Genomic DNA, 27741 nt, shown 5'->3' with positions numbered 1-27741 from the left:
TTGTTCTTTTTCTGCATCAGTTTAACTATAAATTGTCTATATATGTAAAAGAAAACAACAAATCAAGCCCCAGGTGACAAGATTAGCCTTTATTGATGAACACAGCAGGGAAAATTTTAATGTTACAGCAGCAAAGTAGGTGCAAAAATATTGGGAAAACAGTAGATAAATAAATAAAGGTAAGAAACACATCTAAGTACTGTTGATACTGCGTCAATTCCTTTGAATGTGGAAAATAACAACATTGCACAGGGGTTTTCTATAAGTAAAAAAGCCTTAATATTGCACAGAACCTTCCATGAGTGTAAATTACAGGTTTTACACAGATATGTAGTAAAAATGTAGTCTTTTAAATGTTCAAAATATTCATAATAGATGGGTTTAGGTGCACTGATGTTGCACCAGAGTGAAAGTCTACTGGGAGCAATAAATATAATTGCGGCTCTCAGCAAATCTGCTTTAAAATATTTATTCTCCTGTAGATCGACTGGTCCGACTTAATATTATCCCTTCCGAATGAACACATATATACAGGCATGATTTACTCTTCTGTCTTCTTATGTGTCTTTCGTTTGCGGACGTAACTCCTCACGTGTGCATTTGGCGTTTTATCCAGTTAATGGAATTAAGTAATTTCTTTGAATTGAGCAAGATTTCTGCTCAAACTTTGTGCACATTCAGAAAACACAAAAAGACACCTTTGTTGCATCTAATGTGTTGTAAATATTTAAACTAAGGGTGTCAAACATGTGGCCCGTGGGCCAAAACTGGCCCTCCAAGGTGTCCAATCCGGTCCGCAGGACAATTTTGCAAAGTGTAAAAATTACAGTGAAGACATTAACTGCAGATTGTAAATTTATAAAAATATAAATAATTTCTAGGCGATGACAAGGTGTTTTGATTATAAAGTAAAATACTGGATTGCTCATTGTTGTTTTGTGTCTTGTTTTTGGAGTATTTTGTCTTGTTTTTGTTGTTTTTTGTCTGACGTTTGTCGTTTGTCTCTTGTTTTTGTCGTTTTGATTGTCGTTTTTGTCATTTTGTGTTTCCTTTTTGTCTCGTTTGTGTATTTTGTATAATTTTTGTTATTTTGTGTTTTGCCTTATTCTTTGTTTTGCACATCGTTTGTGTCGTTTTGTGCTTTTTTTGGTCTCGCCTGTGTTGTCTACTTTCTTGTCGCTTTGTTTCTCACTTTTGTAATTTTTGGTGTCGTTTGCATCATTTGTGTAATTTTGTGTCTCTTTTTTGTTTCGTTTCATGTTTTTTGTCTTTTTTTGTCATTTTTGTGTCATTTGTGTAATTTTTTTGTCTCATTTTTGTCGTTTGTCCATTTTTTTGTAGCTTTGTAACTGTTTTGTGAAAATACTAAGCGGTGAGGCTTGTGAAAGGAAAAAATCTATTTTCTTTCAGCCGACACGCTTAGAATAATCACTGAAGTACCACAAAGCGATAGTTCCCTGCTCACCTGCATGTTAAGTTCTGCAAAAGTCGTCCTGACAAGCTGTTATTGTTTCTGCTCTGGTGAATAAAACGCTGTCTGCTAGGATAACCTTTAAAACACGCTCAAAAACACACGCCGCTTTGTTATTTATGAAGCAGCATGCAAAACCGCTTTCACTGTCACTGATACTGTGTAGTCTGGAATTTAAAGTGGTAAAAGAAAAGTGTGATTTTTATGGTGTTCTTCTTCATGTTTTGCAATTTTTTAAAGGTTTTGATTGCGTCTTGATGATCTTGACATAGTTAGAAGGGCAACGATTGCGATAAAAGAGCCAGAACTTTAAAATAAAGGCAACAACAAGTCTGTAAATGCATCGAAAGCTGGAGTTCACTGATGCACACTTCTTGTCGTTGTAGAAACGCTTCTCGCCAGGACTGTCACACTTGGCGGTCAGAGCGAGACCCTGTTTATATACAGATGAGAAGTGGAGGGTGTGACCGGAGAGTGACGGTCAGGTCACAGGGCTTAAAGGCTCACGAGGAGGGAAGCACTAATCCCTGCAGGCTCACCGTTATAGCCGTCGTTGCTACAGAGAGACCTGTGGATGAACAGAGTGGGGGGGGTGGGAAGACGGAGGGAGAAACAGGAGGAAAGAAATAGATCAGAGATGTCAAACTCATCTTAGTTCAGGGGCCACATTCAGACCAATTTGATCTCCAGTGGACCGGACACCATAATAACCTATAAATAGGAACAATTCCATATATTTCTTTTGTTTTAGTGCAAAAAAGTACATTCTAAAAATGTTCACGTTTAAGGAATTATCTTTTTACGAAATATTATGAACAACCTGAAATTTCTGAAGAAAATAAATTCAATTTCAACAACTTCATGCCTCAGTTTATCATTTACACATTACACTTTCCAGATCACAGGGTCTCCACAAAGGAACCAAACATTTAGTCACAGGTGTCTGGTACTGAATGATACAGTGTTTTACTTGATCAAAACACCAAAAAAAAGACCAAAAATAACAAAACAAGACAAAATATTATAAAAAATGAGATGCAGAATGTCAAAAACGAGACACAAAACGACAACAAATGAGACAGATGACATGAAACAAAACAATAAAGAGATAAAAAGTTGACAAAAAGTTACAAAGCAACAAAAAATTTCATAAATGAGACTAAAAATGACATTAAAAGGAATAAATTGGCAAAAAAGTAGACAAACAACACAAGCGATACAAAAAACACAAAACGATGCACAAAACAGTGAGTGAAGCAAAACACAAAATGATAAAAATACGACAAAAAACACAAGCGAGACAAAAGGAAACACAAAACGACAAAAGCGAGAAACAGCAACAAAAACAAGCTACAAAAAAATACAAAAAAACCCCAAAAAATTGCGAAAATGAGAAACAAAATGACAAAAAAATGAGACAAATGACACAAAACAAAAAACGAGACAAAAAAGTTCCAAAGCGACAAAAAATGGACAAAAAAAGAGATAAAAAATTACACAAATGACACAAACGAGACCAAAAATGACAAAAGCGAGAAACAAAGTGACAAAAAAGTAGACAAACAACACAAGCAAGACAAAAAACACAAAGCAACGAATAAAGCAAAACACAAAAATAAGACAAAAAACACAAGCGAGACAAAAAAGAAACAAAATACAACAAAAACACGAGAGACATGGCAGAAGTCGGACAAAAAAAAAGACAAAATCAACAAAAAAAGACAAAACATTACAAAAATGAGACACAAAACGACAAAGGAACAATGAGCAAGCTAGTATTCTACTTTATGATCAAAACAACTTGTCATTGTCTAGAAATTATTTTAAATTTAGAGTTTTATAAATTGACAAATTGGCGTTAATGTCTTCTCTGAAATTTTTACTCTCAAAGTTGTCCCAGTTTGGGCCCACGGGCCGCATGTTTGACGCCCCTGAACTAGAAGGAGGAGCGTGGAGTTTGTGGGTAAGAGGAGGAGGAAGGATGGTAGCAGGTGAACAGAGCGAACGAGAGGAGGAGGGATGGTTGGACTGGAGGAGGCAGATGAGCGATGGAGGGGGTGAAGTGAGTGACCATAAAGCTGAGTGGAAGCAGCTTTTTTCTATGATGCAGCTGTTTTCTCTCCTCCATTCATGCGACGGGCTGCAGCCTCCTGGCCCTGCTCGGCTCCTGTGCAGCTTTTAGCCGTTTCCTCTCTTTTGTTATTCGCTCTCAGGCAGCGGTCGGTGCAGCTGGCGAGGCCTCAGCAGCAGCAGGAAACACCGCAGGTCGAGCTGCAGGGCTGAGAGATTTAGGACAAAATATCTAGCTGGGATTTTTATGATGCTTATTAGGATTAATTGTCCTGCAGGTCAGAATTGACCCGTTTTAAAGTTTGAAAATGTGGAGAAAAAAAAAATTTCACAGTGAAACTTCTGATGTCCACATTTCCAACATTTTTGGGAAGTTTTTGGACATTTTTTGGTGGAAAAAAAATGTTGTTGAAATATGTGTGTAATCACAGGATTTTTTTTTTTTGGAAGATTTTTACTCATTTTTTGAAAATATTTACAAGAATTTTCTTGCCAAATTTTGGGCATTTTTTTAAAAAAAATAAAACTTTTAAAGGAATGATTGGAATTTTCTTCCTGACGGTTTTGCAAATTTTCAGAAATTTCGGGATTTTTTTGCTGAATTTTGGGATTTTTTTCAGACAAGGAAACAATATTTTTTGGTGTCTGTAACTGAGGACAACGGGAGGGTTAAACTTGCAGTGTAATAGAGTTAAAACAAGATTAAATATCATCAAAAGCAGGACTGTTATTTGAAAAATGTGTAGTATGGCTGTTAAATAATATGCCGGTTAAATCACAGGGTGCAGCCTGAACCACACAGTAAACATCCATCAGTGGACCAGCACAAACAACCCCTTAAAACTTCCAGTCTGCAGAAATACATGAATTTGCATCAGTCTAATTATTTAAAAGCCACACCTCGTAACTCCTAAGCTGCAGCGTTTGTGTTTTGCTAACTGATTGTGTTAAATTTCAAATGAATTACCCCTAAATCTTATGGTTCTGCTGGGTGCAAATTCAATACAGATTGATCACGAGGAAGTAGAGAACAAAAGGTTTTTGTGAAAACATGAAAATGCTACAGCAAATTATTTTGGTGGAAGGTAGGAAATGAGGATGCTGAAGTCTAGATGCTGGTGATGGACATGTTTGATGAAGACTGGCTTTTAACGAGAGTAGTGATGATAAAATTGGGAGTGAAATGATCTTGACAGAGTCAGTGCAGTGGAAATAGCTCATATTGACAGATAAATAGAGACAAAGTGTGAGTGAACAAATCTTACTTATTTACCTCAGTAATATGCTTCATTAGTCTGCAACATTCACTGAAAACCTCCGTTCCATTACCCTTAAGAATAGGGGAAAACTAGAGTAGCAATTACACGTTACCTGGAGGAAAACCACCAGGATGAACAGAAAAAAGTACAGTTTATTTACTGGATTAACTTCACACTGGCAGCAAACAATGGACGCAATCAGAAGGAAAACAGGCTTCCTACAAGCCACTAACAACAGGAAAAACGGTTTCAAAAATATCTACAAATTTTCAATCCTAAATATATTATATATACATTTTCTGTGAAATTACAGCACATATTTGTAAATGTTTTTATTTTCTTGCTGTTTTAAATGCAGTAAAAATTGTGTAATTCACTGTTGAATGTTTTTAAAAGAGTGATTGTTTTTGTTTTTTGCAGTCAGCATGTAAATTTATACTGTTTTTCTGAGCTCAGTCAATACTATTTGTAATTCAACACAAAATCTGTCAAAGAACTGTTAAAAGATTGTTTACCATTTTTCAATTCTTAATCCACAGGGTTTGTTTTTCAAACAGGCAAATATCTGTAAAGTTATCTAGTTTTTACTGATTTAATTGCAGTACAAATTGTGTAATTTACTGTTGAACGTTACAAACATGATATGCTTCTGCAGTCAGCATGTAAATTTCTACTTTTTTCTGAGCTTATTCAATATTATTTGAAATTTAACACAAAATCTTCACCAATTTTCAATTCTTTATATATATCTGTGTATAAAATATATTTTTGCTGTTTTAATTACAGTATAAATGGTGTAACGTTGCCATTAAACATGAAAGAATCAACTCCTATTTGTAAAGATTTTTGATGAAGACATTATATACAGTTTTCAATCATCCAGGTGTAAACAGCAACAGGACTTTTTTTATAACATGATGTTGAGTTTAACCACCATTTACATCTTGACGTTACCTCTGACCAGACAGCTTCACAGTTCCCTGGAAAAATAAGGAATGTAAGAAATTGAAAGCCCTCCTTCAAACATGAGTAGAAGCAGCTTGAGTCTCAGCAGACAGTGTGATCGCTGCCCAAACAGCCTCGTCTCCCCGCCTTTATAGTCCCAGAGCTGATGACGAGGTGGAGACGCTGCTCAGTTACCTGCAGCACCAAGGGAACACCTGAGAGAGAACAGCCACAACACACATAGAACACACACACACACGCACGCACGCACGCACGCACGCACGCACGCACGCACACACACAATATTTTTGATGAAGACATTTACAATTTTGGATAGTTTTTTTTGTTTTGTGTGGTTTTTTTTGCATATGTAAATTTATCTTTTTTTGTGATTTTACCTAATATTATCTGTAATTTAGCAAGAAAAGGAAAAAATTCTTTTAAAATTTTAAAATGATCTACCATTTCAAAAGATTTTTTAAAAATTCTTCATACACAAATATCTGTGGAATAATATTTTTTGTTTATTTAAATGTGGTAAAAATAGGGAAATTTTACCATCATAGGAATTGTAAATTATATAATTTGTTTTTCCTTTTCCCTGATGGTCCTTGATAATTTCTTCAACTGCAGCCTGAAGGTTTCTTTCCTCTCTTACGCCACCAGTCAGCTGATATAAATGAGCTCATCAGACATGTGAATACAAAGCTTTACTAACCCTGAAATCATGTAATTTCATGGTTTTGAAGCTAGACTTGTGTGTCGTCTTTTTCACTGTCTCTTGTCAACTTTGTTTGAATGAAAGCTTAAATGACGCAAACAATAAATGACTGAACTCGTTATGTTGAAGTTTGAAGGTAAAAACGTATCAATAATTCAATGTTTCCGTTCTCCACAGATGGAAGAACTACTGGATACGAGGAGTTTTGTCTTTAGCCATGATTTCTGGCTTCTTCCTCATCATCTATATGGGACCTGTCACTCTAATATTAGTGGTAAGGTCAACTATTGATAGCCTATTATGGCACTTCTTGCTATTTTAATGTATTTATGTCTATTATTTATAACTATGATGTCTAAAAAGACACAGATTGAAGTTCTGAGTTTGTTTCTCATGGCTCTGCCTTCTTGTCGTATTTCTGCTCCCATCATCTGATGTAGGTCATGACTGTGCAGATCAAGTGCTTCCAGGAAATCATCACCATCGGCTACAGAGTTTACCATTCCTATGACCTGCCGTGGTTCAGGACACTAAGTTGGTGAGAAGAATGGATTTCACAGTAAACAGCAGATGTTGTAGATGCCAAACAAACAGAGATTTGTCTTTTAAAAAGCCAAATTGCAGATTTTCAGCATGTGTTTATGCTTAATTTCAATGTAGCAGTGGGTTTTAGCTGTGTTTTCCTTGATAGTGACTCACACAAGACAGTTCTGAGACTGTTTTGCTCTAAGGCACGTAAACAAGATGATACACGACCTTTGGGTTTAGTGGGAATTGGGGAAAGAATCAGACCAGTGTTTGCACCAATGCTTCTATTCAAAGATATTCTAGCGGGTGGAAAATCTGAGTTTCAGACAGCAAGTGTCTGTGTATTCTGTAAAATGTCAAAGGAAGTAAGGATGTTTCAGTGAATTTTACAGTCAGTTCTGGAATATAGCAGAGCTTTGTTTGACATTAGATAGTATCAGATCAGATTCTCTGTGAGTTACGTCAGTATTAGTGATCTTACCTGCTCCGAAAGTTCCAGATATTAGTCAGAATTTTGCTGGATTTACACAACTTTATTTGGGCAAAGTTCATGTATGACTGCTTCTGTTTGCACATTTGACATTTTAAATGTTAATCCTTTGTTTTTCTAATAAGAAAATGTGTTTTATACAGAAGCATGTTTAAATTTCTCCAAGTACCTCATTGAGAAAATGTTGGTACCTAAATAACAACTCAGATATTGTGTCAATATTCCATCAGCACTAGTTGGGCTGTACAATTAAAGTTATAGTAGTCACGATTGCTCAGTTATTTATATTGCACGATTAAATAAGATAAGGCCAACTTTATTGATCCCTAACTGGAGACATTTCCAAATAAACAGAGCTCTGCTTTACTTTCCATATTGGTTCCTGCTAACTTACAAATCTTTGAATTAAATTAAAATAAAACTTCTTCATCGGAATTCAGTGCATCTCCTGGAGGAAAGACGTAAATATCTGTACACAAAGTGCCTCACTTGCTGAATTATTGTGAATGCTACAATTTACCAATGTTCCCTAAATGCCTCACATGCAGGCTACAGTAGATTAGCAGCTAGGCGACTGTGCACAGAGATGCTTCTAGTCTCCACGGTTACTGCACCAGCTCAGAGAGATTTGTGACCAAAAATTACTTCATAAAAGACTAAAATAAAGCATCTTAATGTCAAATTTACCAAAACTGAAACCAAGGATTTCATCTACATGGCAATATCAAGATCAATCATGTTCATTTTATTGTAGAAAGCCAAAATTTTCATTAATATTCAAGTATTTGTGCAGCTCTCTGCGCTAGTATTGAACATTCTCACTTATGTGCTGCAGCGACCTGTCACAGAACCTCCGGGTTATTTTAGTGTTAGGTCCACATCCAATCTTTATAGCACTATGGTATGCAAGGAGATTAAATAAGTCAGGACAAGCTGTAGTTCCCATTTAAAGGCAGCACTTATTCACTTATTCTGGCAGCCACACTTCATTTAACTTCCATGGGTAAAACGCTGACTTCGTCTGCAGGTAGTTTCTCTGCATATACAACACCCACGTTTGCTGCGATTCATGCTCCAGTGTTTTTGTTAACACTTTGCATACACACCCACAGACGGGCCTCGGTGCAACCCGGAGCAAAGATCACTACCATGCTGGAAGTAAAAGAAGGACCAGGCCAGGAAATGAAATTAAGAACAGAGCAAAATGTGGGTATTTTTAGGAATATTTTGAGGTTTTTTCGGAGCTAAGCTCAGACCTAAACTTCAGGAAGTTAGTTAAAGATGGACAAATATCTTGATTTAATTTGAGAATATTTTTAGGATTTTTTTCAGCTGCATTCAGACCTGAAGCTCAAAAAAGCAAAGGTTAAAAACAAGGCAAAATCTGGATATTTTTAGGAATATTTTCAGGATTTTTCTCAGCTAAACTCAGACCCTGAAGTTCAGAAAGCTGGTTAAAAATGGAGCAAAATCTTGGTTTTATGTGAGAATATTTTTTAGGATTTTTCACAACTACACTCAGATCTGAAGTTTAAAGGACCAAAAGTTTAGAAATCTGGGTTTTATTTGAGAATATTTTTAGGATTTTTTTCAGCTACATTCAAACATGAGATTTCAAAGACAAAAAATTTCATCTATTTAACTACATTATTATTCGCTCAGAAGTTTAAAATGGAGCAAAATCTGGGTTAGGGAAAAAATTTTGCAATTTCTATGTGTAATTTCTGAATATTTTGTGGATTTTTCCTCATCTCGTTATGTTGCTGTGTTAGTATTTGTTTTTTTATTGCCCACACAACACATATCCAACAGTTTTTCAGACATTAGCACAAAAACTGGACCTCCTGGATACAGCATAACCACAACATTCACTCAAACATACCAAGGAAATAAAGTAAACCAGGACTAATCCTTTGTTTTTCAGGTACTTCCTGATTTGTGTCAACTACTTCTTCTACGGTGAAACTGTGGCAGATTACTTCGGAGCTCTGGTGCAGAGGGAGGAACCCCTGCAGTTCCTGGCTCGCTATCACCGCTTCATCTCCTTCGCCTTGTACCTGGCAGGTGAGTCCAAGACGATACGACTGCTGTAATCACAAAACACACTCGCTCTTTGGCCTCTCCGCCTCCACTCACGTTTTCCTCTCCAGGCCCGGATCAGATTTCAAGCGGACACGCTGCGTAGAGCGTAGTAGAGCTGGGTTACACATGGCATGACTGGGGAGGAAGTGAAGCTCAAAGACCTCAGGGAGAGTTGTAGTATAAACTAATTTCTGAGTTTCCGGGGACATGAACTCATCTCCTCTTGATGCGTTTTCTTCAGAGCTTTCATTCACTGATAGGAGGTTTATTGTTCCCGTGAAAAGCAGCCATAAAAGCACAAACATTGAGTTGTGGCTGTTATCAGCGTACCAATGATTTACATACATTAAGTGTTGAAAGAAATGGAGGTTTACAAGCTACTAAAGCCTTTTCCTTAGTGGATATTACCGGCGTTTTTATATTCTACCGTTCAAAAGTTTGGGGTCACTTAGAAATGTCCTTATTTTTGAAAGAAAAGCAGTTTTTTTCAATGAAGATAACATAAAATTAATCATAAATCCAGTCTAGACATTGTTAATGAGGTAAATGACTATTCTAGCTGGAAATTATATAACATATTTCAAGCATGATATCATTCTTGGCAAAAATGTACTACAAACAATGATACAAATGATTATTCTGAACCAAAATGACAAAAAGTAGCATAAAATCACATTGATTCTTATACGGGTCATTTTTGACCCACTCAGGGTCCAATCAGTTGTGCATCTAAGGCTCAAAAGCAACCAGTGGTTTCTGTTTATATTCATTCAGAGTTAAAATTGCATTCTAGATCTTTGATTATTATCACACTTTCCTGCTTTCAAAATCAGGTGCTAAATGTGTGTTCTTGTGCAAGTTTAAACTTTTAACACGGGGCTACACAAATACTCAAATATTAATCTCAATTATTATGTTTTTGGTTTTCCAATTTTACACGAATATGATCGACTGAGTAGCTTAGCTCATAGAAAACTGACTTTATGTCAAATTATTAACTGAGAAGTTTTGGCTTCGCTTGTAAGGAGCGACAGGCTGCAAAAAAACTTTCCTGGATGTTGCAGCTGCAGTCCAGAGTAGAAGAGTGATTAACAAGAGAAAGCATATGTGCAAAATGAAACATCTGGAGCAAAAAGCGAAGACCTTGTCACTCAAAATGGATCACCATCTGTTGTTTGGAAGTATTTTGGATTCAGGACAAGAGAGACAATCAGATGTATCTGTGATGGTGTAACCTGCCTAAACACTTGAAAAAAAACCACCACAAACTGCAGTACGATGAATACATGGAGGCCAAAAATGACTGATGTTGCCTCACTGAATCCTCATCCGGTGCAAACTCAGAAATCCATAACAGCAATAGTGTTAATTTAATTTGGGTAAAAAGCTTTGAACAGGTTTGCTAGAAGACAAAAAAGAATATTGCATATATCTGAGTAAATATAAAGAACTTTATGTGACCAAAAACTTCAGATAGGAAGAACACTGAAACTGCTTTCTAGATTTAGGTTGTAGATAACTAATTTATCTTATTTGTATAAGAAATAATGGTGAATTCTGTACGAACACTTCAAAATAAATCTGCGTAGAGAAATATTTGGGTAGACAATGGCTCTGGCTTAAAATTTTAAACTTTTAGTTTAATAAGTTTTTTTGTAACTTAGAAATTAAGGTTTAAGGAGAGATGAGACTAAAAATAGCATTTTTAACCCGTTCTGTCAGCTGGAGTTCATTTACTCAAACATGATAGAATTTTTGCTAATTAAAAAGTCAGAAATAGCTGGAAAATGCATACATTTCTGTCAAATATGGTGCTTACTGCCATGTATCACGGCTCATTCTGAGACAGGAAACATACTAATGTTGTCCTGTCAGTAACTGGACATTCAGTGATCATTTTATCTTTTATTTTGCAAATTTCTGCGTAAATGTGTCTACATATATGTCTAATTTCTTATAGAATGTGTAGCACATGTTATACAGTTGTTCTAAAATGACAGCAGCATCATTAGTCCTTACAAATATGCTGAACTAGACATCTTCGTCTCAGTCTGCTGACAGTTTCGTCGTCCCCTGAGGGCCTTTCCTGGTTCACATGGACAAACTCGACCCTCCAGCTTTCAGCCGACGACGTCTCACTTAATATAAGAATAAAATCTGAACTGTTTAAGGATAAAATTGTTAGATTTTTTTTGTCCCAGACGTGTCACATGAACCTCTCCGTGCAGTAAAATGGTTCATGATGTGTCTTGTGATTCGTATATTGTTTGATCTAAAAACTGACAGCATGTTGTCTGCTCTTTCACAGGTTTCTGCATGTTTGTGCTGAGTTTAGTGAAGAAACATTACCGCCTGCAGTTTTATATGGTGTGTATCAGTCCAGTAACCTTCTCCTGTACTGCACTGCACTAACTCTGCTGTCCATCTCCCTCCACTGCTTCCTGTTTCTTCATTTTACTGAGATAAAACTTATTTTACATACTGCTGCTGCCATTGCAGAAATCTTTGCAGGCATTTTCTCACTTTATCGGCTTTCTTGAAACACAAAAGTGCTGGTAAATGATCAGCTGTGCACATTAGTATGCAGATTTTGAGTCTGGATTAAAGGATTTCTGCAGTGGCTTCAGTTTTATTTCGTAAATTTGCATGGGTTTTGCTTTTTCTGCCATGTGTGGGCGCCTTTATGCACCACATTTTATCAGCACAAACTAATTTATTCCACTCTTTAGCTTGAAAAATTCATCCCGTAGAGGTTGCTGAAGAACCTCAAGTTAAAAAAGACCAAAAGTTCAAAATATAGCAAAATTTAGGTATTATTTAGAAATATGTTTTTTAATTTTTCTCAGTTATACTCGGACCTAAAGCACAAAAACATCAAAATTCAAAATCGAGCAAAAATCTGGATATTTAATAATAATAATAATAATAATAATAATAATAATAATAATAATAATAATAATAATAATAATTTCAGGATTTTTCACCTAGCTAAACTCAGATCTTAAGTTCAAAATTTTAAAATTTAGCGAAATGTGAGTTTTAATTAGAATATTTTCAGAATATTTCCCACTACACTCTGAGCTTTTGGTGTTTTGATCTTCAGGTGTCAGTGGATCTAATTCTGGGTTTTATTTTAAAATATTTTTGGATTTTTCTCATCTACACTCAGACCTGAAGTTCAAACATTTGGTTGAAAATGGAGAAAAGCATGAGTATTGTTTCAGTATATTTTCAGGATTGTTTTTCCAGCTACACTCTGAACTTTCGGTCTTTTGAATTTTAGGCCTAAGTGGAGAAAATTCTGGGTTTCATATAAGAATATTTTCTAGATTTTTTTTCAGCTACACTCAAAAGACCACACTTAAAAGACCAAAACTTAAAAATGGAGCAAAATCTGTGTTTTATTTAATAATATTTTCAGGATTTTTCTCAACTGCACACAGACCTGAGTTTCAAAATTGAGCAAAATCTAGTTATTATTTCAGAATGTTTTCAGGATTTCTCCCAGCTACAGTCCAGCCTGATGCTAATAAGATTAAAAGTTTAAAATTCAACCAAATCTGGGTTTTATTAAAGATGATTTGAACCCTGAATACTCTCATCATGCTGCTGTGTTTGTTTCTTTACGTTGTTTTAATCATTTCATCATTCATATGACACTCCGCCCTCGTTGCTTGCTCTTTTAACGCTACTATGTTTTGTTTTGGTGTTTTTTGACATTTACACATCGCCTGCCTCTGCACTCTGTGGCTGTCGGTGTCATTCACCTCGTCTCGCTGTCCGTCTGTTTGTTTGTATGAATCCACTGTTTCTGACACGAGCCAACTTGTGAGCGGGCACGGCTACATTCCAGTGCAGTGACACTGTGGTGTTTGTGTTTGTGTTTGCCATTCCAGTTTGCTTGGACCCATGTGACCCTGTTGATTGTGGTAACTCAGTCCCACCTTGTCATTCAGAACCTGTTTGAAGGGATGATCTGGTAAGCAGGACACGGACAGACCAGAGGAACCTGCCCTGTTGTCTTTCACTACTGTTGCACGTGTTGCCATCGCTAGCGTGCGCTCACTGTCCTCGTACAGGCTTTTAGTTACTGTTTATGAAGCAGAAAAGGCCACAAACCATGTAAAAGTCCAAATCACATAGCATATATAAAGCATTTTCTGTTGAAAATACAACATTAACAGTTATTATCTTTCTAATTTTACATTTTTTAACAAGCTACTGGTCATTTTTCCTAGAGTAAATTCATTTTAAATCCAAAATTAGACTGTGATTGTTGTGTATTCTGTGAGCTTCCCCACCAGCTCTCATCATAGCTGGAATTCCTGTTTTGCAGGTTCATTGTTCCCATCTCCATTGTGATCTGCAACGACATCATGGCCTATCTGTTTGGATTCTTCTTTGGGAGGACTCCGCTCATCAAGGTAAAGTCAATAAACTGGCCGACGTCGTTCTCATTTTAGAGACTTTAATTGTTATGCTCAATAGCTGACAAACGCTGGATAACGCTGGCTTTGTGAGTTATTAAAAGAGAAATGAACTGAGACATGCTGAATCTATTATAGGGAAAAACAAAACAAAGTTAGCACTCAACTGATATGTTTTTTTCAGTGCCAACAGACATTTGAAACCGATTTACATTTGATGTACAATGAAAATCTTCATGTAAAATTCCATATAATGCAAATTCCAACACAAAACTTGTTTATTTACATTTTCCGTATGTTAAAAAATTAAAGGAAAATATTTCAACATTTACCTTTCAGTGTAACCAACCAACTTTAACCCCAACTTTATTTGCATAGCATTCTTTGAAAACAAAGGATGAAAGAAGTGTCAAATTATATTAATAAAAGCAGTTTAAATAAATAAGATTCCAACATAAACAAGATGAAATAGTCAAGTAAACATTTTTAATATACCGCGTTTTAGACAATAGCTGTTCCCTTAACTGCACTCAGTAAAAAAGAAAAGTTCTGAAAGTAGCCTAACAAAATAATAAATAATGGTAAATAATGAGGTTAAGAACCCAAAGTGGTATTTATGGTGTGATTGTACCAGATTAATTTGCAGATTAGGGATTAAAACCTTGCAATATTTCTATAAAATGCTATTTTACCTGACTATTACACATATTAAGGCTGAGACTCTTTATTGAAAATAACCTAACTAATATAAATAAGCTGAGATCCTACAGCGTTTTTAGTTATGGAAATTAATCTCAGTAAAAACTTTTGACCCTACAAAAATATTAACAAAAACCCAACAAATTCAAGGATTTCCTGGATCCCCTATCATAAATCTTTGTTTTTATTTTTATTTATGTGGATTGTTTCTAATGTAGGTGTTGTGTTGGACTCGATTATTACTGACGCCCCTCCTTTTCATACATACATATAAACAGGTGGCTGAAATGAATGAGTTGTTTGGTTCTATATATTTCCCTGTTCACTATCATTTAGTGGCGTCTTTCAAGAGCAAACTGTTGTCTGGTCAGCCTCGAATAGATGCTAATAAACTCCACCTCTAAATAAGTAGATAAATCAGGATTTAGTTATTAAATACAGACTGAGTGCACACTAGATCTATTCAGTGCATTCAGTTTGTGGTGATTCGTAGTAAAAACTTCATGTTTCTGTTTCTGCAGCTTTCACCCAAGAAGACCTGGGAGGGTTTCATCGGCGGTTTCTTCTCCACTGTGGTCTTTGGCTTCATTGTGAGTTCACTTCTTCTGATTGTTTGATTGTTTTTTTACACTCGCTCACATGGTTTGCATTTTCTGCGTAGTTTCCAAGCTCCCAGGACGGGGAAGTTTGTCTGTGTGCCGTTTTAATAGCTGATAAAATTCAATTAAACAAAAAGGAAATCTAGACTGTGGTTGGTTTTGTTGGTGGAGATAAGAAAAAGACAGTCATGCGGCTTCTGAAGAATGTTAATGATCGAAATGAGATTTTTATGATTTAATAACACACCAACCAAGACTAAAGGCAAACATTTCTGCAGCATTTCCACATTTCCTGTCCGCTCCCGAGATCAGCTACAGTTATTTTAAGCTTACTTGACTGCATCTTGTGGTATTTTATGAAATCCTAAAGAGGCAGGAGCTGATTTTCTCTGTTTCTTGCACTTCGTTTCGCCCTCAGCTGGCCTACCTCCTGTCTCAGTTCCAGTACTTTGTGTGTCCAGTGGGGTTCAACAGCGAGACGAACGGGTTCACGGTCGAATGTGAGCCGTCTGATATCTTCGTGATGCAGGAATACACTCTTCCTGCTGTGGTGCAAAACACACTGAGATGGGTAAGGCCTTTTCTAATCCATTTGATTTAAAATGATTTGCATCAAGACCATTTCAAACACTGTTTTACATTTTATATTTCAGTAATATGACACAGTGGCTACACTAAACATGTAACGTATGCAGATGTGACACAGCTGCTGCAACATCAAACTCCCACATAATAAATAGAATTACACCAAGCATGAGAGTTCTGCATAATACCAGTGTTATACTTTACATGTCTGAGCATATGCAAGGTTCTCTTTTGATTTCATTTAATAGGTTTTTTTTATGATTAATATTTTATTCACATTTTGCAAAGAAACACACAGAGGAAGAATGAAGGTAAACATACATCAGTAAATATTGTGAGAGTCCAGCCTTACAACATGCCCACATACAGACTCACATATACTTTCACACACCTAAGTATTCCCACACACGATATGCGTTGCATATTTGCAAGAACGCAAAACAAGTTTGCACAAAGCCTTCCACGTGCAGCCCAAAATTTAGACGCTAAGGCGCAATATAATGATGAAGCAGTACAGACCTGATCGAAATCTTAAAACCAGTTGAAAAATAGCTAGAATTTACCTTTTGCACATTTGGATCTTAATGAGGTTTTAAGTAGAGCTACAACATGCAAAAGCAAGAAGAGGGAGTGAGACAAAAAGCACTTTGAAAAAGTAATTTATTGAAAACAACAAGTAAACTTAAATAGGCTGTTTATCAGCTGATCAAAAGTTTAAGACCACAGGCTATAAAAGCCCAAATCTGCTCAAAATTCTCATCTTCTGTCAGGCATTCACACGATCATGTCCTCCTGATGGCTAAAGCTAAGAAGCTTTCTCTTCTTGAACGTGGTCGGATCGTCGAGCTGCATAAACAAGGCCTCTCGCAGTGTATCATTGCTGCTGAGGTTGGATGCAGTAAGACAGTCATTCTAAATTTTTTGAAAGATCCTGAGCATTATGGAACAAAAAAGTCAAGTGGTAGGCCCAAAAAAATGACACCTGCGCTGAGCCGGAGGATCCGATTGGCTGTCCGTCAAGACACAGGGCGGTCCTCGACTCAAATTAAGGCCCTTACTGGTGCCGACTGCAGCGCAATAACCATCAGACGGCATCTGCGGGAAAAGGGTTTCAAAAACAAAAAATGAATTCAGAGACCTCGTCTCCTACAACGCCACAAAACTGCCCGTTTAGACTTTGCCAGGGAGAATCAAACATGGGACATTGAAAGGTGGAAAAAAGTTTTATTCTCTGATGAGAAAAAATTTAACCTTGACGGTCCAGATGGCTTCCAGCGTTACTGGCATGACAAGGAGATCCCACCTGAGATGTTTTCTACCCGGCACAGTGGAGGGGGGTCCATCATGATCTGGGGTGCTTTTTCATTCAGTGGAACACTGGAGCTTCAGGTGGTGCAGGTCGTCAAACGGCGGCTGGTTACGTGCAGATGTTGCAGCAGGCATCCCTCATGACTGAGGGCCCTCGTCTGTGTGTAACAGCTGGGTTTTTCAACAGGACAACGCTGCAGTTCACAATGCTCGCTTGACCAAGGACTTCTTCAGGGAGAATATCATCACTCTTTTGGACCATCCCGCATGTTCCCCTGATTTAAATCCCATAGAGAACATTTGGGGATGGATGGCAATGGAAGTTTATAAAAATGGCCATCAGTTCCAGACAGTTGATGCCCTTCATGAAGCCATCTTCACCACTTGGAGCAATGTTCCCACCAGCCTCCTGGAAACACTTGCATCAAGCATGCCCAAACCAATTTTTGAAGTGATTAACAAGAACGGTGGAGCTACTCATTACTGAGTCCTACTGAGAAAAGTTTTTGTTCTGGTTTGGAGAGTTTTTTGTAATTTTTTGAGCGATGGTCTTAAACTTTTGATCAGCTGATAAACAGCCTATTTCAGTTTGTTGTTTTCAATAAATTACTTTTTCAAAGTGCTGTTTCTCGCACTCCTCCTTCTTGCTTTTGCATATTGTAGCTCTACTTAAAACCTCATTAAGATCCAAATGTGCAAAAGGTCAACTTAAGATTTTGATCAGGTCTGTATCTCCCAACTGTATGCAACTGTATAGATAGCACTTTGTACTGGGGCAGCTGTAGAACATATGAAGAGGAAAAAAGAATAAATGTGCAAGAGTTAGTTTCACAGGACTGTGCTGGGTCCAGAAACAGAAAGCATGACAATCCTAAAAACAAACAGAGTTGTATTTTGCCTGTAACTCACAAAACTGCATAAATGTGCTGCAGGTGTAGCCAGTCAAATAAAATTTAAAAATGCAGAGTGAAAAATTTGCGTACATGTTCGACATTAGCAAGCAGTAAACCACCAATCTACTGGCCAGAAAGACAAACAAAATGAGGCTTTTTGCTGTTAGTTAATCAAATCACATTTCAATATTTCACTGAACACCTTTGCACTTGACAAACTGCAAAAAAATTAAATAAAAATCCTACATGTGCACTGCCTGTAGACACCACGGTCTTATTATCACACCTGAACTTGTTTTCTGGCTCCAATCCAGGTTGTTTTCTCCTGACTAGATCCTTGCTTGTGTTGAATCTACTCTCAGATGTACGTCGCTTTGGATAAAAGCTTCTGCTAAATGAAACTGTAGCATTGTAGAATATTCGTATGATTTCTTCTTGTCTGTTTCTTGTTTCAGAAAACGGTGAACCTGTACCCGTTCCAGATCCACAGCATCTTCCTCTCGTCCTTCGCGTCTCTCATCGGGCCGTTTGGAGGCTTCTTCGCCAGCGGCTTCAAGCGAGCTTTTAAAATCAAAGTAAGGAGCATCTCAATTTTATTCTTTAGTTGATCTCCTTCTTGTCCAGCAGGATTAATCCATTACTTTCCTTCACTTGGATATGATTTCAGTCTTGTTTCCCTTCTTTTTAGCATCTTCTGCTAGGTACAGTAGTTAGTTTTAAATAGGTGAGATTTAATCAAGTTTAGTTCCTTTTTTTCCCATTGCAGTGCCACGAGTTAGTAATTAGAACCTCTGCAATGGCTATTGTTTTACAATATTTAACCCACTGAACCACCAAGGTAGTTTCTGGGAGATCTTTTGCTCCTGTCACAGTTTTACTCCACTGTGGGTTCATTTTTCAAAAGTCCTGCAAACATGACTAGAAGTAGAGAAAGCTCAGACAAGTTTTCTATGCAGTATGACACAGTTATAATGTCATAAATCCTAAAAAAAGAAGATACAAAATTGTACAAAACCTTGAATCGACATGTGCAACATTTTTCACCAATAATTTTTACTAATACTCGAAAAATAGCGGCTCAATTAGCATTTAAATTGGTTTTAAACTTCTTTTTTTTCCATTTCCATACTGAGCACTTCCTGCACCGCCTGCAGTTCATCCTAGTTCTGCTGGATATTCACAGAATTTTTTTCAGTTGTGCAGAAGTTTTTTTATTTTCACAGAATCTGGGGCAAATTTTTACAAAAGACGTGTCAAAAAAGGCAATTTTGATGAAATTATGCAATTGTAAATTTAGTTTTGGTTAAGTTTCCCATCAGTCGCTGATTTTTATGGTTTCTGCCTCCTAAAAATGGTCCAACCTTGGTGATTTTTAAACTTTAACATGCCTTTTGGTTTTTAGAGGTTTAACACCGAGCTTCACCTACAAGCTCTCCGTCAGATTAGTTCAGGAGAGATTATTGCAGAAACCAGTTTGTCCACTTCATCTGCAGCGAGGAGCTGAGATGTTATTTAAGGTGACGGAAAGCTCTGCAGTGTTTTGTTTAGTTCTTCACACGACGGCACATTTTTATCAGTGCAGGCTGTCGAGGTTAAAAAAGAAATACCGGCGGCCACCGAGCGGCACCGCTACTGTCAGCCGGGCTTCATCATCGTGTTCTCTCTGCTGGGAAAAGCAATTTCTCAAACAGCTCAGCCACTTAATGTTTGTGAAGTCTGAGTTTTGCTGACTTGCCTTTGTAGCATGTCTCCACCTAGTGACGTTTGACAGCATTATCTTTGGAAAATGCAGCACTGAAACACCAAAAATAAACCCAAAAAATGCACTTCAGTACATTTTAGTGAAAATATCATGAATGGCAGTCTGTACTTTTTAAAGAGGGACAACATCACATCATAATTCTACAATAAAACACTTATTAATTTTAGGTATTTGAGCTCAGGTGTCATTAAATCCTGGTTTCTTCTCTCCTTCAGGACTTTGCCAGCACCATCCCGGGTCACGGCGGCATCATGGACCGATTCGACTGTCAGTACCTGATGGCCACGTTCACACACGTCTACATAGCCAGCTTCATCAGGTAAGAAAAATAAAGATGAAAAGCTCAGATAGACATGATGAATAGTGAAATCACAAATTCTGTTTGTGCATCAGCTCCTCTAAAGCTTTGAATGAACTTAGAAACACAACAATTTTAGAAAAGAGTGGACTATCATGGTATTTTTGCAGTATAATGATGACAGCAACACATTTTTAGGTACAGTACTTATGTGCACTACCGTTCAAAAGTTTGGGGTCACTCAGACAATTTCATGTTTTTCATGAAAACTCACACTTTTATCCATGTGCTAACATAACTGCTACAAGGGTTTTCTAATCATCAATGAGCCTTTCAACACCATTAGCTAACACAATGTAGCATTAGAACACAGGAGTGATGGTTGCTGGAAATGTTCCTCTGTACCCCTATGGAGATATTCCATTAAAAATCAGCTGTTTCCAGCTAGAATAGTCATTTACCACATTAACTATGCCTACACTGGATTTATCATTCAGGTTGGCAGATTCAAGTGGACAAACAGAGAGCATTGTGGGGGTTTAGCTAGCAGCAGGCACCATGACATAGACTTATGTGACAGTTTATGACTACCTGCGGGAGCTTACATATTGAAAATGTGCCATTCTCTACTAAGATAGTACTATCTGCTAAGACGGCCTAGAGATACATGCCATTGTACACTAATAACAAACACTGTTCCTGTTGTCAGTGACAGCTCTATCAGCATATGGGATCAATCAATTAATCTGTTATTGATTGATTACACTGCCCACTAAGGGAGTTGTTCATAGTTTGCATTCCTCGTTGGAGATGATGGAGGTAATGCTGCATGTTGCTGCTGATGCAACGAAATGAGAAAGTTGTCCCTTGTCTAGATGGATTTTTTTCTTTTCCTTTTTTGAATCTTTCCTTCTCCTTTTAAATAATCTTTTTAAAGTTAACTTAGTAGCATTTTTTTCTTGTGTACATTTATGTACCTAACCGATTTCACTTTACTGTTTACATTTGATTAGGTTTGCATACATAGTTGTTGTACGTTTCTCAATGACAAATAAAGATTTGTTCATCCCCTTGGAGAAGTTCAATTTATCCAGTAGCTCATACATGTTAGATTTAAGAAAAGTAAGGAAACTAATGTATGTCACGTAACTCAACTTTCATGGCTTCTTTTGTGTCATGGTTCCTGGATTCTCTTGGTCCGTAAGAGCTTCTCAATATTTTTCAATATATATACTGCTACTCAAAAGTTTGAGGTCACGTAGAAATGTCCTTATTTTTGAAAGAGAAGCATTTTTTTTCAATGAAGATAACATTAAATAAATTATAAATCCAGTGTAGACATTGTTAATGTGGTAAATGACTATTCTAGCAGGAAACAGCTGATTTTTAATGGAATATCTCCATAGAGGTACAGAGGAACATTTCCAGCAACCATCACTCATGTGTTCTAATGCTACATTGTGTTAGCTAATGGTGTTGAAAGGCTCATTGATGATTAGAAAACCCTTGTGCAGTTATGTTAGCACATGGATAAAAGTGTGAGTTTTCATGGAAAACATGGAATTGTCTGGGTGAGCCCAAACTTTTGAACAGTAGTGTGCGTCTTTTATTTTTGCTTTCACTCCCTGTGTTTACTTGGATTTTCAGTCAGTGTTTGGTTAAGTTTAAGCACCAAAACTGGTTGGATAGGTAGACAAAAGGGTCTCGGTTTGAGTTTAAATTCACCTTGTTGCTATGTTGCAAAACTGAATTTTTGTAGGTTTCTAGGATGATAAGATTTTATGTGCACTTTTTCACCCAACACCTAGACAACACCTACATTATTGATGTTATATTCTGTCTATCAGTGATTTTAAAAAGTGAAAATGGATGATAAAGCCCCATTCTAAATTGGAAGCAGTTCCAAATTTTTAATAACTGGATAATCAAAAACTTATTTTGCTTATCAATTCCTAAAGGCAAACTCTCAACCTGAAAAAAACACTATTTTCCACCTGTTGTGCGGTTTTTAAATGCTAATTTGTATTTTTAGAGTTGAAAAATGGAAGTTACATCTCACTTTAACATTTTTAACCGTTCTGAACGTTTTTCTTGCAGAGGACCAAACCCCAGCAAAGTTCTGCAGCAGCTTCTGATGCTTCAGCCTGAACAGCAGCTCAGCATCTTCCACACTCTGCACTCCCACCTGAGAGACCGAGGGATGCTGCCTCCCGCCGACACCCAGGCCAAGTGAGGCGCCGCCGGCTTCACGGGATGACGGCGGCGACGACCGGAGAGTGTCGGAGGTGGTTTTGAAAGTTTGTGTAAGCATGTACACACACACATAGACACACACTGACGCACACACGCAGCTTGGCTGTACGCTGCGCGATCCCAGGCCTCCGTCGGAGCATCCATCCTCATCCTGTTGGCGCTTTATTCAACTTCCAACCAGCTTCAAAATCACCACTTTGGACCTGAGGGGGAAAAAAAAGAAGAAAAAAAAAAACCACAAAATGAAAACGTGAAGCTGCTATAATCCCCATCCTAAAAAACTGAAGATCAGTGAACAGAAGTGACTCTAAAGCACACGGTTTCCTCAGCAGGCGGATGGTGGATGTGCAGCTTCACTGTGGACGGCAAATATTGCACTGATTTTAGCTGAAAAGAGAAAAAAAAACAACATTTAAGAAGCTTCTACCAGCATAAACTGGGCCCAGAGTGTTTGGGCACATGGACCTGAGCTACAGCAAACAGACTGTGGAGAGTCGTCTCCCAGGTTTGGTGACGTAATGATGCAGCGGGTTTGTTCCACTCTGTTTTCTAGACTTAACCTGACAGCATGTAGCATGAGCGTGAGTCCTGTGTACAGCTAACCGAAGCCATGTTTATCCACCACGTCAACTTTTAGCTTCTAGGGGTTCAAAATCAAAGTAACTCGCACAATATTTAGTCGAAGTCGACTGACTGCAGGCATGTTAACGCAGAGAGTAGAGCGTCGTCTGCGCACTCGACACTTGAATTAATGTATTGTACATAAATATATATTGAGAGTATTTAGCTGAACAAATAACTAATATATAACTACTTACGTGACCTGCTGCGGAAAACAAAACAAACAAAAAAAACCACTTTTAAGCTATGAGAAATGATATGCAAAAAAAACTAAAAGATCATTTGTAGCCTTTAGCATGAGCAGATTAGATTTTTAACGGGTAGCGATGTACATTTGATCTGAGGTTGCTGCTTATTTTAGAGGGTGTTCTGGGTGAGGTTTTATTAGAGATTGTAAAAAAAAAAGGAGAGAACTTAAAGGAACAAGTGTTGGAAATGTGCTCGTTGGTTTTCTTTCTGGGAGGTAGATGAGATAAATACCACTCTCATGTTTGTATGTGAAGCACAGAGATGAAGTTAGCTTAGCATAAAGACAAAAAGCAGAGGAAAGTAGCTGGAATAAGTCCTAGAAAAGTTTTAAAATCTACCTGTAAAGCTCATATAGGGACATGGATGCTGCACTGGAATGTAAATAACCGCAATTTACATTTTCTAACTTGGTGTCTTCCATCTTCTCTGATCTTTATGTGCTTGAGATCAAAGTTCCACCGTGATATCTCTGGAAAATCAGAATCAGAATTCCTTCATTTTTATTTAAAGTAAAACTCTGAGGAGTCTAAGTTGGAGATTATATTGTAAACTTTTATTAAATTGGTGGAAAATCAGTGGAGTCAACTTCTGTGGTTTGAAAAAGATGCAGAATTTGAAGTATTACATTAAGAAAAGTTAATAGAAACACTTAAAAATTGAAAACAATGCCCTCAATTTAGCAAAAATGTTTTCACAAATGCTTACGGTAGTTTGTGACTTTTTCAAATAAAGAGTTAATGAGCTTCATGGGAGATGGAAATAGCTTTTTATAAATAAGATCTGATGTAGCCAACATTTGCCTCAACTCTTTGCCCTTTTTTTCGTTCTGTACATCTCTAGGAGACATGGAAACACTTGAGAAGCTGAAATCACTAAATAATTTGAGTTACCAAAATTTATCCCTCTTAATTGGGAAATTTCCTATCTTTCTGTGTAAATGTAACCACCTAAATGCATCAATTAGTCAATTATCGTAACTAAAACACAAAACTGCTTCAAATTCACTTGATGATTATATGGAAAGGTGGCTTGTGTGGATAATTGGTACATAAACGCACTAAAGTCTGTTATCAAACTGTTTTGCTGAGGAAAATGTTTAGACGAGCTGCTAGCTAACAAAAACTTTCTCCTTAAACTTCTGAAAGCAAAAGTCTATCCATGATAAAATAACATGATCACACCCAAAGTCAGTGTTTCAGAGTATTTAAGGGTTGATTCAGGTGACATGAATTAAATTATGTCTGCAAATCTTTGAGAGTCCATGTAATTTTTTTCCTCAAATTTGCAGCAATTCAAAATTCACTTGGCAAACATCTGTAAACACGGTTTGTGAGAGCACAGATGGTCTTTTGGAAATAATTATCTTTCTGTGCACATAAATAGTTGGTTAAACCACGTCTTAAACTGCAAACTATACGTCTCTGTTTTCGTTTACAGATTAAACAAACTTTATACATGTTAATCTATGAGCTTTACAGGTAGAACTTCAGGCTAAATGTGCTTAAATGAGAGTGGTTTTTATTTTACTCTTGTGAGAAAGAAGGAAAAAATTTAACTTAAATTTTACTCGATTTAACTGATGATTTTAGTTGCACTGTTATCGGCTTCTTCCTGAGGACTCTTTAAATGTTCTTACACATTAAATCACTGTTAAATGATTAAGTTCTGAATGTAGTTTGTTATCGGTGATAACGGCAGATTAGAATACAGTCTTTTACTGTATTTACACAAGTTTAAGGGGAGAAAAACTCTTCTAACGGGAGGTTTTATGAGCAACATCGCATCTTACAGCGGAGAATTTTAAATCTGCCGGCATTTCTGACGAATCGGACGATTGTTACGAGGCTGCGACGAAATTCTCCGATCTGTTCAGCGAGGAATGTTTACCAAAGCTCTGTCTGATCAACACTGATTTCCTGCTGAGAAACTTCCACACTTCCTCTGTTTGTTTGAAAAAGAAAAAAAACAGAACAGAGTGAAAGTTTGGACCCAGGCTGCAGACTGAACATCTGCAGGTCCGTTTCACATCATCCAGCTGTTGGTGGGAGGATAATTTAATTTATTTTTGTCCAGTTTCTTCTATTTAAACGTATATTTTAGCTTGTTTTTGCTGGGGGGGGATTTTCGGGACCAGCTGTGTTGTACTGTAAGAATCCAACTAAACCCCGATCACTAATAAAAACACACTTTAATGCTTTACAGGCGTCTCTGTAGGCAGCTGTCCAGCATTAATACTGAAGAATAGGAATCAAAACGAGTTGATATTAAAGCAATCTGACCAAAAACACGAATCAAAAATCAAAACCAAATTATTTAAACTGGTTAAAACGGTTTTATCTGGAGTTTGGAGTGTACCAGGAATAATTAAACACACACAAAAAAAAACAGTTTATACTCTAAAGATGTAGTTTCAAACATGGAGAAAAGGATTATTTACTTTTTTGTGTGTGTTAAATCAATACTAGAGGTCTATAGTGTCTAAAAAAGACTTAAATTAGACTTTTAGTGCTCAGTTTCCATTTTAAAATCCTTTAAATTATTTTATTATTGTTTGCTGTAAAATGTCAAAGTGTGAATCCAGGCAATTCAAATCCAGTTTTTGATGATATAAAGCAAAGAAAAACAGCAAATCTTCACACTTGAGAAGCTGAAATCAGCGAATAATTTGGTTTATTAATGAGTTTTAACTCTTAATTAGCAGCTTTCATACGATTTTATGTAAATTTAATCACTTAAATGCATCAATTAATCAATTAGCAGAATTAAAACACGGATTATTCCTTGGGTACTAGATGTTTAAAGTGTAGTTATGAAAATAAATTGAATTTTATTCTTGATTTTTACCTTAAATTTTAATTATTTTTGATTTGTCTGTTTATTTTTGGCTGTAAAATGTCAGAAAGTGTGAATTCAAGCAATTCAAATTCAGTTCATATTGATATAAAGCAAAGAAAAACAGCAAATCCTCACACTTGAGAAGCTAAAATCACTAAATAATTCGAGTTACCACTATTTAACACTCTTAATTGGAAACTTTCACATCTATTTAAAATGAATCACTTAAATGCTCCAATTAATCAATTATCATAATTAAGACACATTTTTAAGACACATTTTTCCATTGGTACTAGATGTCTAAAGTGTCTATTTTTTTTTTTTAAAAGACTTTTATTCTGGCTTTTCTAATTTAAAAATCCCTTAAATTTTTAGTATTTTTGATTTGTCTGTTTATTTTTGGCTATAAAATGTCAGAAAATGTGAGTCCAAGCAATTAAAATCCAGTTTATGTCAATATAAAGCAGAGAAAAACAGCAAATCTTCACACTTCTGAAGCTGGAGTCAGTAAATCATTATTGTTTTTAGCAAAGTTTAATTCTTCTTTCTCAGCTTTCAAGTATTTCTGGGTAAATTTAATCACTTAAATGCATCAAATAATCAGTTATTATAATTAAGACACATTATTCCATGGGTTCTCGATTTCAAAAGTGTCTTCTGGGGTATTTTTTTGTTTTAATTTCAGAAAATTCTGAGTCCAAACCTAAAATAATTCAGTTTATATTGATAGAAAGCAAGAAAAACAGCAAATCTTCACACTTGAGAAGCTAAAATCAGTAAATAATTGGAGTTATCTCTATTTAACACTCTTAATTAGCAACTTTCACACCTTTCTGGGTAAATCTAATCACTTAAATGCACCAATTAGTCAATTATTATGATTAAAACACATTATTATATTGGTACTAGATGTCTAAAGTGTCTTTATTTTTTTTTTTTTTTAAAGTATTCCTGATTTTCCCTTAAACTGAAATTATTTTTTACTTCTCTGTTTATTTTTGGCTGTTAAATGTCAGAAAATGTCAGTCCAAGCAATTAAAATCCAGTTTATATCGATATAAAGAAAAACAGCAAATCTTCACACGAGAATCTGAAATCACTAAATAATTCGAGTTATCACTATTTAACACTCTTAATTGGGAACTTTCACATCTTTCTATTTAAACTGAATCATTTAAATGCACCAATTAGTCAATTATCATGATTAAAACACACATTATTCTATCGGTACACTCAAGATTCCAGTTGTAGTTCAAATGAGATCTAAGTTATTACGTGTGCAATCTTATATTTTTACCCAAGTTCTAAAGATGAGACAGAAATGTGAATATAACAAAGAGAACAGGTAGTTTTTAGCAGCCCAGGTGTCTTTTTAATTTATCATCTTGTGTATATTTAGTTTGATTTGCTTTGAGCAGAACTGTTTTCTAATGAGAACCTTTTAGCTTTTCTTGGAGTGGGTAAGATTCAAGATTCTCCTGAAGCTGTTAATATTAGGGGCAAAAACCAAGTCATGTATAAAACATACAGATATGTGGGTGGGGATATGGTGGAGATGTTTATTCTACAGAGGTGAATAAAGTTTGTTTTTTTCTTTAAATTGTCTCCTGTGTGTTTGTGTTTTCTTGTGTTTTTGGAAAATAACC

General features: G+C 36.3%; 1 protein-coding gene across 1 annotated transcript in view; it reads left to right on the top strand.

Moving 5' to 3' along the window:
- The window catches only part of cds1 (CDP-diacylglycerol synthase (phosphatidate cytidylyltransferase) 1), a 46870-nt gene extending 19175 nt beyond the window's left edge, over positions 1 to 27695 (top strand). The window contains exons 3-13 of the mRNA XM_055011184.1: positions 6644 to 6740; positions 6907 to 7004; positions 9409 to 9548; positions 11875 to 11933; positions 13463 to 13545; positions 13903 to 13990; positions 15214 to 15282; positions 15710 to 15862; positions 18533 to 18652; positions 20055 to 20158; positions 22235 to 27695. Of these exons, the coding sequence (XP_054867159.1) occupies positions 6644 to 6740; positions 6907 to 7004; positions 9409 to 9548; positions 11875 to 11933; positions 13463 to 13545; positions 13903 to 13990; positions 15214 to 15282; positions 15710 to 15862; positions 18533 to 18652; positions 20055 to 20158; positions 22235 to 22370 (1147 nt within the window). The 3' untranslated portion in view covers positions 22371 to 27695. The remainder of the gene's footprint in view (positions 1 to 6643; positions 6741 to 6906; positions 7005 to 9408; positions 9549 to 11874; positions 11934 to 13462; positions 13546 to 13902; positions 13991 to 15213; positions 15283 to 15709; positions 15863 to 18532; positions 18653 to 20054; positions 20159 to 22234) is intronic.
- Positions 27696 to 27741: the final 46 nt, after the last annotated feature.

Source organism: Amphiprion ocellaris, chromosome 6 (assembly GCF_022539595.1).
Source record: "Amphiprion ocellaris isolate individual 3 ecotype Okinawa chromosome 6, ASM2253959v1, whole genome shotgun sequence".
Taxonomy (NCBI): domain Eukaryota; kingdom Metazoa; phylum Chordata; class Actinopteri; family Pomacentridae; genus Amphiprion; species Amphiprion ocellaris.
This window is presented reverse-complemented; position numbering and strand designations above follow the sequence as displayed.